Source organism: Trachypithecus francoisi, unplaced genomic scaffold (genome assembly GCF_009764315.1).
Source record: "Trachypithecus francoisi isolate TF-2019V2 unplaced genomic scaffold, Tfra_2.0 Lachesis_group20, whole genome shotgun sequence".
In the NCBI taxonomy this organism is placed as follows: Eukaryota; Metazoa; Chordata; class Mammalia; order Primates; family Cercopithecidae; genus Trachypithecus; species Trachypithecus francoisi.
In genome coordinates, this window is record NW_022681466.1 from 42,389,199 (window position 1) to 42,403,565 (window position 14,367).

At 42.2% G+C, this 14,367-nt stretch overlaps 2 protein-coding genes across 9 annotated transcripts in view; one reads left to right on the top strand and one right to left on the bottom strand.

Moving 5' to 3' along the window:
* The window catches only part of CEP95 (centrosomal protein 95), a 29,311-nt gene extending 24,319 nt beyond the window's left edge, over positions 1-4,992 (bottom strand). For 3 of the 7 annotated variants that reach the window (XR_004430735.1, XM_033183943.1, XM_033183942.1), the window contains exons 1-3: positions 4,856-4,976; positions 3,260-3,388; positions 1,722-1,829 (exon numbers count right to left, since the gene is read on the bottom strand). Coding sequence is in view for 3 of the 7 variants with exons in the window: in XM_033183943.1 (XP_033039834.1) it covers positions 1,722-1,829; positions 3,260-3,388; positions 4,856-4,874 (256 nt within the window). In the remaining 4 variants the exon portion in view is untranslated. Of the gene's footprint in view, positions 1-1,721; positions 1,830-3,259; positions 3,389-4,855 lie in introns of all 7 variants that reach the window. The other 4 variants (XM_033183945.1, XM_033183941.1, XM_033183946.1 and 1 more) reach the window with 3 other exon arrangements.
* Positions 4,993-5,078: 86 nt separating this feature from the next.
* Positions 5,079-13,653, top strand: DDX5 (DEAD-box helicase 5). Of its 2 annotated transcripts, none has more exons than XM_033183948.1 (14): positions 5,079-5,213; positions 5,708-5,894; positions 7,106-7,271; positions 7,625-7,721; positions 7,830-7,963; positions 8,072-8,137; positions 8,373-8,514; positions 8,596-8,756; positions 8,843-9,015; positions 9,376-9,486; positions 9,703-9,764; positions 9,853-9,912; positions 11,142-11,366; positions 11,599-12,303. In XM_033183948.1, the coding sequence occupies exons 2-14, from the start codon at positions 5,851-5,853 to the stop codon at positions 12,000-12,002; spliced, it is 1,845 nt and encodes a 614-aa protein (XP_033039839.1). In that variant the 5' UTR covers positions 5,079-5,213; positions 5,708-5,850; the 3' UTR covers positions 12,003-12,303. The 2 variants fall into 2 exon arrangements, with proteins under 2 accessions (XP_033039839.1, XP_033039840.1); XM_033183949.1 differs by lacking the exon at positions 5,079-5,213 and adding an exon at positions 5,242-5,479 and having other exon boundaries at positions 11,599-13,653.
* The last annotated feature ends 714 nt before the right edge of the window (positions 13,654-14,367 follow it).

Genomic DNA, 14,367 nt, shown 5'->3' on the forward strand with positions numbered 1-14,367 from the left:
CAACAGTATCCTCAAAACTTTTCAGTTTCTAGGATGGGGAGTATACTGACAACCTAGCAACTAAGACTGCCAGCCAGAATGCAGTGCTTCATGCTGCAGGAGAAACTGTTTCACAATTTTTCACGGGGTGGGTGTAATCTGTCAAAGACAGCGCTGCATTAAAAAGTTTTACAAACATATATGTTTATAACCCTGCCTTAGTATGTTTAACAAGCACAAATACCAGAACTTGTCCTACTTGGGGGATAAAGCAATTACAAATAGCAAAAAAAGAAGGAAACTATGGGACTATCTCTCAAATTATCTCCAAACTGATTTACCCACTGACTCACTTAGAAGTGCATTAAAAAACTTAAGACAGAGGAGTATTTTATTCTCTTTGCAAAAATTTGTTCTTGTCAGTACCAAATTAAGAGATGTAAATCGGGACTTATCCTGATTAACATTTATCTCCTTTTACAACTATCAAAGAATAAATCAACAGTATAAATCTTCTTTTTGTGATTATAGTTTTACATCGTCAATATTCCCTCTATTCATAAACTTGAAGTAACTTACTGAAATAATCTTTCATTTCTAAACATAAATGAAATGCACAAAATATAGTGATCTGTAAATATATTTTGTATGCTTAGTTTTAGAATACAGCATAATACACTTTACTTTGGAGATTTAATTACAGTAAAAAATTTTTGAATAGATAATATGGTTCAAAATTCAGAAAGTGCAAAAAGTATACAGTGAAAGTTCTTGTCCCTTTGTCCTGCAACTCTAAGGTTCCCTTTGTTGGAGGCAATCAGTATTACGAGTTTCTTGTATATGCTTCTAGACAGTCCTTCTGATTGCAAACAACTGCAAATATCTTCTCCATACCTTTGTTTTCACAAACACTAGCATACTACTCTGCACATTGCCATTATAATTGTACTACATTTTTCTCACATCACAGACGCTACAGATTGTTCCCCTAACATGGAACATTGTGCACAAAGAGTATATTCAATCATCTTTTATAGCCACAGAGCAGTCCACTATATGCAACTATCATGATTTATTTAACCAGTCCCTACTAATGGACATTTAGGTGTTTCTAATTTTTAGCTACCACAAACAAGAAGCATTAGTATGCTTTAAAATAAAACAACATGGCCACGCACAGTGGTTCAGGCCTGTAATCCCAGCAATTTCACAAGCGGAGCCAGGTGGATTGCCTGAGCCTAGGAATTCCAAACCAGCCTGGGCAAATGGCGAAACTCTGTCTTTACAAAAAATAGAAAAAATTAGCCAGGCATGGTGGTGCACAGCTGTAGTCCCAGCTACCTGGGAGGCTGAGGTGAGAGGATCACCTGAGCTTAGGAGGTTGAGGCTACAGTGAGCTGTGACTGCGCCACTGCACTCCAGCCTGGGCAACAGAGTGAGACTCTGAATCAAAAAAATAAAAATAAACAAAACAACATAACATAAAAACAAAAAACATACCTCAAATTACCAGCTAGGATACTTACATTTCAGACCCAGATCAATCGCAAAATCGATGTTCAGCTTTCCTGGAAAAGTTCTCATGTATGGGCCTGACCTCTTATCAGTTGATTGTCTTAGCTCAATCTTACAATTTGGTCTACTCCATAAGCTCAATCATTTGGTTAAGTAAACAATGTCTATGGTTCTAACAATTGTTTTGCTAAAATGCATAATTATGTGATAGTTAAATATATACCAACCTGTTATGTGAGACAAGCTGACCTGTAAGTAATCCAAGGCCAGCGAATCAATTACTGCTTGTACATTGTGTGCATCATCCTCTTGACTCCTAGGAATAGCTATGAGGTCTGTGGGGGAAAAAAAAAACACATAATTTTGTATCCACGAGAGGCCAAGTTTTCATCTCATTGTCTCTCACTAGGTTACTGAATATGCTCAACTGCTATGAAAGCTCTGCCCAAACAGAACATGCTGTAGAGTACAGATTAAAATTAATAAATCCTGCACTCTACACAGCAGAATCTTTATTGGTTATTTATTGATTGAACCGATTTATCAATTTTGGATATTGACTGAATATTTGTTACACCATTTATATATACATATATATATGAACATGCTTTACAAGAAGCACCATGTTAAGGAAGATAAAGTGGTCCCTACATTCAAAGAGAGCTAATAGTCTAGTAAGGGAGCCAAGACATGATACTTTAACCCATAACTATGGGCTGCTTTCTACGAGAGGAAAAAAAAAAACAACACAGCAGGCATTCGAGGATTATTTTATATATATGCATGTTTGTTTATTTATTTATTGAGACAGGGTCTCGCTCTGTTGCCCAGGCTGGAATGCAGTGGCGTGATCTTGGCTCACTACAACCTCCGCCTCCCCGGCTCAAGCAATTCTCTTGCCTCAGCCTCCCAAGTAGCTGGGATTATAGGCGTGCACCACTATGCCTGGCTAATTTTTGTATTTTTAGCAGAGACGGGGTTTTGCCATGTTGGCCAGACTGGTCTTGAACTCCTAGCCTCAGGTGATCCACCTGCCTCAAATGATCAGCCTCCCAAAGTGCTAGGATTACGGGCGTGAGCCATCACGCCTGGCCCTTATATGTCCTTTTGAGTAGCCAACTGGAATCATTGGTATAAAGACTCAAAATGTCAGTACAGGCTGGGCATGGTGGCTCATGCCTGTAATCCTATCACTTTGGTAGGCAGACAGGGAAGAATCACTTAAGCTGAGTTGGTACCACCCTGGTCTTGAACATAGCGAGATGGGGAGCAAGATGAAAGGACATATGTGCTTATTAACTGTCTTGGTAAATTAGGTTCATCAAGTACAAATATCAATTCTTACCCCTAACACTGGTTAAGTAACAGGATCCAATAAATTCCCAAGTTCCACTCAATTTTACAACCTTTGAAGGTACATTTTCAGAAAGGATGCAACTTTCACACGGCATTAGCCATGACTGGATTAACCAGTGATTATCAGGAGCCCTCAAACTGATCTGCTCAAGGCCATTATTGTGAGTGGATTCCACAGGATATTCCTTAAGGAATACAATATTATAAATAGACAATATGCAATATTAAATACCATTTAATATACAATATTTAAATATTGTATATTAATATAGAATTTAATATGCAATACTAAAAAATATATAGGCAAAGAGAAAATGAAATGTTATAAATACCAAAGCATCTAACTAAAGGACCAAAAACTTCTGGCCTAAGATATAGACAAAATTACTCCTGCTTTTAGTAGTCTTACCTGGTACTTTTTCTCCCAAAATAGACTGATAAAGGGCAATAAAAACATTAGCATCACAGTCTTGAAGTTCATGTATTCTCAGATGTATATGACACTTAAAAAGAAGGCTATTGGCAATGGTTACCCACTCTGTTGGGAAAAGGGGGGAAGATGACTCTTAAATACCACCAGAAAAAAATCACACACGCATTCAAAAAATCCAACAACCTCCCCTCCGCCCCCTAGAAAAAAAAAAAGACATTGAACTTTGTAAAAGATAAGGAATTTGATTGTTATAGAATTTCAAAGACCCGTTAGGCATGATTTTTAAAAAGATGTATTTAATTTCTTGGGATGATTTCCAGAGTGCTGTAATTTCTATACAGTCAAAACTATACTGCAAATTCAACTGTTACTGTTGCAGCCTAAAATCTTAAGTTAGTCATATAAGCCTTACGTGGGTGTTTTTAGTTAAAACATACTTACAAGTAAACAGGAATATTATGTCATAAGCAACAGTTTAATAATAATCTGAGGTTACCAGAAAGTCAGTAATAAAAGATGTTGCTTCAAACTCCCAACGGTATTGGTCATGTGTTTACCCAATTATCTTGTGCAAGTCAGGATTTCTCTGGTGCCCAAATAAGTGGTGATTAAACTTAGGCTGTTAAGAACTGGCATAATGACAACATCAACGCTAATGCATTTGTTAGTTTTTCTTTTTTATTATATTGATCTACATGAAACAAAATACTGGAAGTACATGAAGCTCAGAATTATCAATACTGTTGACGTTTCCTGCATACCACATTCTCCTCTCCCCTAGATATTGCTGGGATTTGCGAAGTTTAACAGTTTCTCTACCAAAAGTAACTTAGCTTAAAATATTTGTTCCTTGAAATGCCTGACGATGGGTAGGAAAGCACTTTCAACCGAGATTAGAAACAAATATCTCCACTATGTTCTGGACACATAACGTTCTGGAAACGAATGAGAGTGTATCTTCCATGCACATAATCACCCTCTCCAAGCCCATTTCTCACAACTGGCCAAACCATGACAACTGGTTTGTACGCAATCCTTGTGAAAAGGATGAAAGCGTCCTAGACAACCAAATTAATTCGCTCTTCAAAAGCGGTGTTAGACAAAGCCCATGACTCTAGAGGGCACTGAAGAGAAAAAAGCACCACTATTCTTCTGTGGCAGGGGCATGAATAAACCTTAAGAGTGCTGTTCCTCTAAAGACCACTACAAAAGCAGGTACGACCTCAGGGCCCATAGTGCAAGGGAGGAGGGCACACGGAGAGCGGCTAGACGCCCCACAGAAAGACAAGTCCGAGGACGACCCTTCTGACCGCTCTTTTTGCAGCCAGTACCCGAGCGTCCTACCGGCCTCGCCCCAGTGCCTCTCTCCCACCGCATACTGCCGTTCCACGGCCTCAAAACGAAGAGGGGGTGAAGCTGAGAGACCCTATCCAGAGAACACGCCACCGCGACACAGCGTCTGACAGTAACGAGCCCCGCCGACATCCCAGACCCAGTCGGGGCTAGCCCGAGGCCTCCCTGAAGGTGGACAGTTTCAGTAAACACACACCGCGACCCCAGGGAGACACTCACCAGCCTCCGAGCCGGCCATATCTCGGAGGCAAGTCGCCGTCGGACTCCGACGCGGCCAGACCGACGACGGCGTCCTGCAAGGACCGAACGCAGACCAGACGCTGGGGGGCAGGCGCACGAACTAAAGTGCGGGGAAGGTGGCGTGAAAGAGGGAGGGACGTTAAAAGAGCTTCTCGCCGCTGATTGGTCATCAAAGGAGCACTTCCTTTCACAGCACGTGCCACGGAAGCGGTTTGGGAAGTTTAGAGACCATTCTCCGCCGGCCAAAATCCGTCAGAGGATTGTCAGACCCGTGGGTCGGACGGTCCAAGTCAGCCGGCAGCTGGGGGCGGGTCCCGGGTTTCACAGCGCACTTCCGGTGAGCTATTTCGTTGTGTATCCCTCCGCCGACGCCAACGGGGAAGTAGTGCGGCCCCCTGTCCCGGTGGGCGGGGGGGGGGGGGTAGAGTCACGTGACAACGCCAGGCCACCGCCTTCCCTCTCATTTGGTTACTGGCGTGAGGCCTCTTTGGAGACGTAAACACCTCCGAGTGGGGAGGGTGGGCGGGCTTGGGCTGGCTGTTTTATCGTCTGCTTAGGAAAGGGCAGGGTGGCTTTCTTGAGGTGTGGAAAGACGAGAAGAAGGTGAGGTCAAGAGAGTGCAGAATGAGGCATTTCAATGGTGGGTGGGCCCTAACCTGAGAGAGCGGCGATCGCGGAACGCCGGCGGGCGTTGCGGCCTCTGCGCGAGGGGCGGGGCGATTAGGTCACGGAGCGGCTCCCGGCGTGCCTTGCGGCGTAGGAGGAGGTCCAGACTATAAAAGCGGCTGCCGGAAAGCGGCCGGCACCTCATTCATTTCCACCGGTCTCTAGTTGTGCAGCTCTAGCTGGTGTCATCGCCGTCTCTCCTCCGCTGCCGCCCCCGCAAGGCTTCGCCGTCGCCGAAGCCATTTCCAGCGACTCGTCGCACCCTTTTCTATCTACTTCGTTCCCCGCCAACCGCAACCATTGACGCTATGTCGGGTTATTCGAGTGACCGAGACCGCGGCCGGGATCGAGGGTGAGTGTGGGAGCCGAGTTGTCACGGCCGGCGGGTGGGGGATGGGAGGGCGAGTGAGGGTGGCGGCGGGCGGGGGCTTTGCGGCTTGGACTCGGCCTTTCCGGGCTATCTTGGGGGCCTCCTTTCCCGAAGGCTTGCGCCATTTTGCTATTCACGTAACAGTGAGTGGGAGAGATTTGACGGTGTAGTATCTTCATCCTTGTTTTCTGTGTGGGGGTCGGGGAGCCGTCGGGGCGGCTGCCATTTGGTAGCTGTTGAGGGAATTCAGAGGGAGCGCATTGTTCGGATGAAAGCGCGACGCTTCGAGGCAGACGAAGGAACAGCTGTTAGGTGCGAAATTTCGGGAGGTGTTGTTGGGGTGGCCGGGCATTCTGTGGGAGCGAAGGGACCACCTCCAAAGCCACTGGTGCTGTAGGGGTAGGAGGGCGGCCGGCATCAGCCATGTGGCTGAGTCGCGGGTATAAAATGCCGGCCTCGGACATGGCGGCGGCGCCTTTGTTACTCCGCCCGGCGGAGGAGCTCAAAATGGCAGCGTCGAGAAAATGTGGCGCAGAGAGAAATGCGAGACAAAGGGGGAAGCGCCGCCCCAGCGGGAACGCCGCCCGGCCGGCTCCGCCCGGGCCGGGACTCCTCCCCCGGTAGTCGCCGGCTCCTCCTTTTCTTTTTTCCTGCGTTATATAATTTTGATTCGTTGATCCGGAGCTCTACCGCGGCGTCCCCCCAGCTCGGTTTGCTAGCAGAAGTGTTTCTGAGAAAACCCTTGTTCCGTTTTCGTTGTCTGTGCTGTCTAGATACTTCACATCAAAGCTCTTTGGCTTGAAAACGGCCATATGAGTAACATCGTTGTGATGCTCTTCGGTTCGTGTAGCCTTGTTATCACTGATAGTGAATTGCTAGACTGGTGAGAAAGATAATAGTAATCACAAGAAGTGATGTGTAATCCTAAATTCTGGCATCTGGGTGACAAGTTTTCGATATGGTAAATCCCAGGCTGTTTACTTGGCCTAAGTTGTGTGTACTTGGGACTATGGGAAACGTTAACTGTGGCTGTTGAGAGAGAGAGAGATTATCACTAAGGACAGTGCTAGGTTTACCTCTCGAAGTCGGCTTTCAGTGATCTTTAGCTTGTGCCAAGGGAGGGTAAACAAATGTGTACAGAAACCTAGGTGTAGCCATTTGAAAATACGAATAACGTTTTTTCTTTATTCCAGGTTTGGTGCACCTCGATTTGGAGGAAGTAGGGCGGGGCCCTTATCTGGAAAGAAGTTTGGAAACCCTGGGGAGAAACTAGTTAAAAAGAAGTGGAATCTTGATGAGCTGCCCAAGTTTGAGAAGAATTTCTATCAAGAGCACCCTGATTTGGCTAGGCGGACAGCAGTGAGTAAATTCATGTGGCTTCATCAGGCTGTAACTCAATGGAGTCTAGTAAATGAAATTCTGACAGGTGTTTTGCAAATAACTCAATTTTGGTAGAGTTACGTTTTCTGACTTCATAATTTGGAAAGGTGTGACTCACTTTTGCAAACAGGTGGCTTTGGGATTTTTTTTTAGGTTGAGTATAGCAGAATAAATGGCTTTTTTGTCATATAGGGTTTTCATATGTGGTTCCAGATTAAAATGAAGGCTACTTTAAACTGGTTACTAAATTATGAAGTTAGGGGCTTGCCAATTACGTATTTAGTTAGGGGTGGTTGTCATGAGCTTTAAGACTGTTATAATTTGTTTTGCAGCAAGAGGTGGAAACATATAGAAGAAGCAAGGAAATTACAGTTAGAGGTCACAACTGCCCGAAGCCAGTTCTAAATTTTTATGAAGCGAATTTCCCTGGTGAGTGCTGCTTTTCAGTTCTACCCTACCCCTGTGTTTTTGTTTCCACCTACCCTCTCCTTTCCTTGGCATCACTAATTTTTGTTAAATATCTGTCACTAACTGTAGCAAATGTCATGGATGTTATTGCAAGACAGAATTTCACTGAACCCACTGCTATTCAAGCTCAGGGATGGCCAGTTGCCCTAAGTGGATTGGATATGGTTGGAGTGGCACAGACTGGATCTGGGAAAACATTGTCTGTAAGTTTGGGAGAACTCTTGATGTGATATATGCAAGAAAACGGAATGGTAATTTAAAAAGAGTGTTTTAATGTGATTTCTGTTTGTCCCTGTCTTCACCCCAAATAGTATTTGCTTCCTGCCATTGTCCACATCAATCATCAGCCATTCCTAGAGAGAGGCGATGGGCCCATTGTAAGTATATATTTTTAACTTTTTATTAGAAGTGTAGTACATAGATTTTAGACTACATAGCAAAAGATGTAATCGTTTGTGGTGGTTTTATACAGAGGTTAGCTCACCCTATTCAGCTGGAGTTGCTTTGGGTATTGGGCAACACATGAAGAAAGGATCTGCCATCATAACTAATAAGTTAACAGTTTAAAACTAGTATCCAGGTTTGTGCTGAAAGCTGTTTCTCTTTCCTTAGTGTTTGGTGCTGGCACCAACTCGGGAACTGGCCCAACAGGTGCAGCAAGTAGCTGCTGAATATTGTAGAGCATGTCGCTTGAAGTCTACTTGTATCTACGGTGGTGCTCCCAAGGGACCACAAATACGTGATTTGGAGAGAGGTCTGTAATGAAGAGAGTTTTACTTGTCATTGGTGCTAAATATGTTAGGTATTGTAGTTACACTTACATGTTTAATTGAAGGTGTGGAAATCTGTATTGCAACACCTGGAAGACTGATTGACTTTTTAGAGTGTGGGAAAACCAATCTGAGAAGAACAACCTACCTTGTCCTTGATGAAGCAGACAGAATGCTTGATATGGGTTTTGAACCCCAAATAAGGAAGATTGTGGATCAAATAAGAGTAAGTGTCCTTTGACATATGTGATCAAATTCAATTCTATTTTCACTTTTAGTCTGACACTAATTTTCCCCCCCAAAATCCATTAGCCTGATAGGCAAACTCTAATGTGGAGTGCGACTTGGCCAAAAGAAGTAAGACAGCTTGCTGAAGATTTCTTGAAAGACTATATCCATATAAACATAGGTGCCCTTGAACTGAGTGCAAACCACAACATTCTTCAGATTGTGGATGTGTGTCATGACGTAGAAAAGGATGAAAAGTAAGTTTTATTAACTGTTATATTCGCTTCCTAACAACTTTGCTAGAATTGAGGGATCATTGTTATTTCAGTTGGTGTGATTTCGTTTAGTTACCCTATTAATCCTTCTGAAAATATCTTGAATTATTCAAATAATGATTATCATTGTTTATAGTTTTCCTATAGAAGGAATTCATGTGTCCCCTGGTTGTTGACTTAAGGACCAAGGGTCGAACTGCTCGATAAGTGGTTTAGCAGGTGTTTCCTCTTTGACTTCCAGCCATGTAAATTGAACTTAAATGTCTTGCTGACCATAAATGTGGGGCCCTGCCAATGGTCTTTTAAAATTCAGGATTTTTCCTTTCTGTCTCCCATTATTAGACTTATTCGTCTAATGGAAGAGATCATGAGTGAGAAGGAGAATAAAACCATTGTTTTTGTGGAAACCAAAAGAAGATGTGATGAGCTTACCAGAAAAATGAGGAGAGATGGGTATGTGTGGGCTCCTCCATTGAAGCAGATTTTTTTGTAACTGAGGTTAGGAAAGGGCAAACTTGGATCAGGAGCAGTGGATATCTGATAATATAAGTGGATTTAATTCTTTTTAATTTCTGGCGAAATTACAGAGATCTATGACAAGACGTGGTTAAGCACTGCAGAAAACCTGAGGTTTTCAATGTGAGTTTTATGATACAACTTGTCTTTTAGGTGGCCTGCCATGGGTATCCATGGTGACAAGAGTCAACAAGAGCGTGACTGGGTTCTAAATGGTAAATATTTCAAATGAAGTTTTTTTCCCCCCTTACTTAGCTAGAATTCTGCTCAGATAATTGATCATGTATATGCCTTCCTTTGTAGAATTCAAACATGGAAAAGCTCCTATTCTGATTGCTACAGATGTGGCCTCCAGAGGGCTAGGTTAGTACAAACTCGCGTTCATGGCTTGGTTTCCCAGAAGATCTCCATTTAACTTTTTTAAAGAAAGTTTATTGCTTTCTTTAACCTCTGCATTTTTCTAAGTTTTTTTCACATAAAGGTGCTGTCTTTGTGGCAAGGCCTAGGCATGACAATCGGAGGACTCGAGGGGGATGGAGGACTAGTGATCGGCTGGCTGCTTCCAGTCGATTAGAGAGGTGAAAAAGCTGAACGTGTGCCAGTAATCTTCAAAAGGCAGAACATATCACCTCTGCCCCGTAAACTGTTCTCTCCGAGGGAAAAAATGGAAGTTATCCTCACAGTTCACTGCCGTGGTATTTCTTCTGTCCCATGCTTTGCATGACTGCCATGGTACAGCCTTGTTTCAAACTGTTCACTGTGATCTGTGGGTCTTTGAGTTTCAGTGAGTTTGCTGAAATGTGGAAGAAATATTTCCAAACTTCAATGTTCAATGAAATTTTTGTTCAAGTTTGAAATGGAGAGAGCAGCTTTAAAAGGTACTAAGCCTTTTACAAATTGGTGAGTACTGGCACATGAGATCTAGAGCAGGAGCAACTTCTCACACATAGTCAGTGGGAAAAGAAAGTGCTTTGAAAGTTCCTCCCTCACCTACACAGTAGTCGTCATGTCGAGACCTGCCAGAGAGAGACACATTCTCAAGTGAATCCTGGCTTCTTGGAAGCGCTTGCCTAGACGAGACACAGTGCATAAAAACAACTTTTGGGGGACAGGTATGTTTTCTTGCAGCTGCGGTTGTAAGGTCTTGGCAAGACAAGCAGTGTGGCCAGAAGTTTGAACTTCTGATGAATGTGTAATGCAAAGGACCTTGTACGTTTTTTTGTTTCAAGGTCCTCAAAATGAGCACATGAAGAGGTTGCTGTGAAACTTTAAGTGGCCCTACTGCGCAGAAGCATTCAGATGTCACTTGATGATCTGTAAGGGAACTTGCTGATTTGGGAATGTGCTAGGGAATACACATTCCTTTTGACAGGGTCTGTCACTGGGTGGGTGATGACTTATACAGATGACATGTGCTTTTTTTTTCAATCTCAATGGTATTCCTACAGGGAATGGATAACCATTTTAACTGTATTTTTTGCAGCCCGTACCTTCTTGGGAATACAATTGTCTAACTTTTTATTTTTGGTCTGGCTGTTGTGGTGTGCAAAACTCCGTACATTGCTATTTTGCCACACTGCAACACCTTACAGATGTGGAAGATGTGAAATTTGTCATCAATTATGACTACCCTAACTCCTCAGAGGATTATATTCATCGAATTGGAAGAACTGCTCGCAGTACCAAAACAGGCACAGCATACACTTTCTTTACACCTAATAACATAAAGCAAGTGAGCGACCTTATCTCTGTGCTTCGTGAAGCTAATCAGGCAATTAATCCCAAGTTGCTTCAGTTGGTCGAAGACAGAGGTTCAGGTAAGGATGACTGATGGGAAACTTTGGTAGTTGTGAGTCACATCGTTGTCTACAAATCCATTTAAATGGTATTGGAGGGTGAGTGTAAGACCTTGAATGGAAAACTTATGTTGAAAAACTGTAAAACCATTTCACGCCTACAATGAATAGATCTAATTCTTTCTGTCCACAATGATTTGTGTCATAGACATAATTGATCAATTTGCAATTGTTTTTTTTTTTTTTTTGACAGGTCGTTCCAGGGGTAGAGGAGGCATGAAGGATGACCGTCGGGACAGATACTCTGCGGGCAAAAGGGGTGGATTTAATACCTTTAGAGACAGGGAAAATTATGACAGAGGTTACTCTAGCCTTCTAAAAAGAGATTTTGGGGCAAAAACTCAGAATGGTGTTTACAGTGCTGCAAATTACACTAATGGGAGCTTTGGAAGTAATTTTGTGTCTGCTGGTATACAGACCAGTTTTAGGACTGGTAATCCAACAGGGACTTACCAGAATGGTTATGATAGCACTCAGCAATACGGAAGTAATGTTCCAAATATGCACAATGGTATGAACCAACAGGCATATGCGTATCCTGCTACTGCAGCCGCACCTATGATTGGTTATCCAATGCCAACAGGATATTCTCAATAAGACTTTAGAAGTATATGTAAATGTCTGTTTTTCATAATTGCTCTTTATATTGTGTGTTATCTGACGATAGTTATTTAAGAAACATGGGAATTGCAGAAATGACTGCAGTGCAGCAGTAATTATGGTGCACTTTTTCGCTATTTAAGTTGGATATTTCTCTACATTCCTGAAACAATTTTTAGGTTTTTTTTGTACTAGAAAATGCAGGCAGTGTTTTCACAAAAGTAAATGTACAGTGATTTGAAATACAATAAATGAAGGCAATGCATGGCCTTCCAATAAAAAATATTTGAAGACTGAATTAAGTGGAAATTGTACTTTATTTTATATATATAATGTCATGTAAAACTTTGCTTAGATGGTCTGGTTTTTTTTTTGTTTTGTTTTGTTTTTAATGAAAACAAATGACTGCTCCTTTTTATTTGGGAGGCAGGGGGAATCAGAAGGCCCTTTACAATGAACTACTCATTGCAGGAGTCAGTGAGCTGATTCGGTGAGTTTTTAGTTACAGGCTACATTGTATAAAAGCTTTGTCAGCTCCCAACATCAGGGGAGTCACTTAATAGCCTTTTCCTTATTTGCTAGTATGGTTAAATGAGAGAATAGTAAAATAGATACAAAGTCATCTATGTAATGTGAGAATGTGGATGACTTTGGCAAAATTTATAATTTAAAAAGCTCCAAATAACTGGCTTTTTCAAGAGATTTATACTCATGCTCTTGGCTATACTGTGAATTACTGAAATGTTGAACAAACCTGTGAAAGACATACATTCGCCCTTTAAGATGGCCAGGAGCTAAACTTGAGTCTCCCTAACTGAATTTGCACAACGTTTTTAGTGCAGGTTACTTGTAGATTCTAGTCTTCACAGGCTCCCTGGGGCTGTTAACTGTAGTCACACTGGGAGTCATGAATGTCTGTCCAATAATTCAGGGAATTCTAGAGATCTTCAAACTGTAAGGTCTATTCATACTCAACACAAGGAGAAAACCTCATTAAAATTAATGACTGATCAGGAGGCAACATAACCAAAAGCACAGTGAATAAAAGTTTTCATGGTAGGTTCAACATGGGTTTATTGCTAGAAAGATCCAGGGGATAGCTTTAGGTTTAACTTTGGCTCACCAACCTAACTTTCTAATCATTTATTTCAGTAATAGCTAGAAGTGGGTCTGAATGTTTTCCCAGAGTCTGATAACATGGTTTTGCCAGAAGAGAAGTCTTCAGGAGACTTCATTTAAATTCTGATTATTAAACTGAGGCTTTAATCAATGTTAATGCCTTATGTCAAATGTAAAATTAGAATTTGCTAGGGCTGGGATAGGGAGTGATACTTCTAGGACTCAGACATTGAAAACTCATTCAGCCTCTAGTAACCTGGATGGTTTTCAGTGGCGTGGTTAGTCAAATTCATGGTTTTAAACTTAGAAGCAGCTTTCGGGGGAGAGGGTAGGTTGGAGCATTTATTACATATTTTACTGTTAATGTCTTAACCGTGGGCCTTTTAATTTGTACTTAATGAAATGATTGTGGGACTGTGGAAAACATTTACCTATTTACCTTGGAAGTTAAAAGACAGTCCACTTTTTAGCATGTGTGTTGTGTCCAGCCTGTGGTTGTCTTTAACTAATAAATGTGATTTTTCTCCCCATTCTCTCTATTTATTTATTTGCGTATAGGCCTCTTACCTGGTGTGAATTCCTGAACGTGGAAAACACCTGGCAGTAGTAGTGCCCAGCTTTGCAGTTAATTACTATATTGGCTTTTCAGCAATACTGTTGCACTTTCTAGCCTTTTTTTAAACACTTGTACACGCTTGTAAAGAACTGTTTCCTGAACCTGGTACAGCACTTTTATTAATGATAAAAAATAAAGTTCTAAGTTACATTAACTCAATTGCTAAGCTGTTACCCACTCTTAATCAGGTGGTAGTTTGGTAGTATCACAGTGAAATGCAGATTGTTCAACTGAGTGAAGCTGGTGTAAGAAATCATGGACTTTGGAATCAAACTTCCTCAGTCTGGGTATACTACTTTTCCACTTTCTGGGAGGTTCTTAAGGTGTCGACCTATTTAAATAGAAATTATAAAATGAGAAACCTGTGATGTGATCATGAGTCTTAAAACAGTCACAAGTCTCGTTTTGATGAACCCATAGAAGGGGCCCCTGGAAGAAATCGCACATACGTGGTTTTCTGTCTCACCAGGAGGGTTTAAGACGTGTCGGGGCCCCTTGGTTTATTTCTAGTGCATTCCCAGGTGAGGCAGATGCTGCTGGCTGAGGACTGCCCTTTGGAAGCCACTGCAATATTTAAAGTGACTGTACCACTACTCTAGTCACAAAGTCCCATCGCACCCCCGGCAG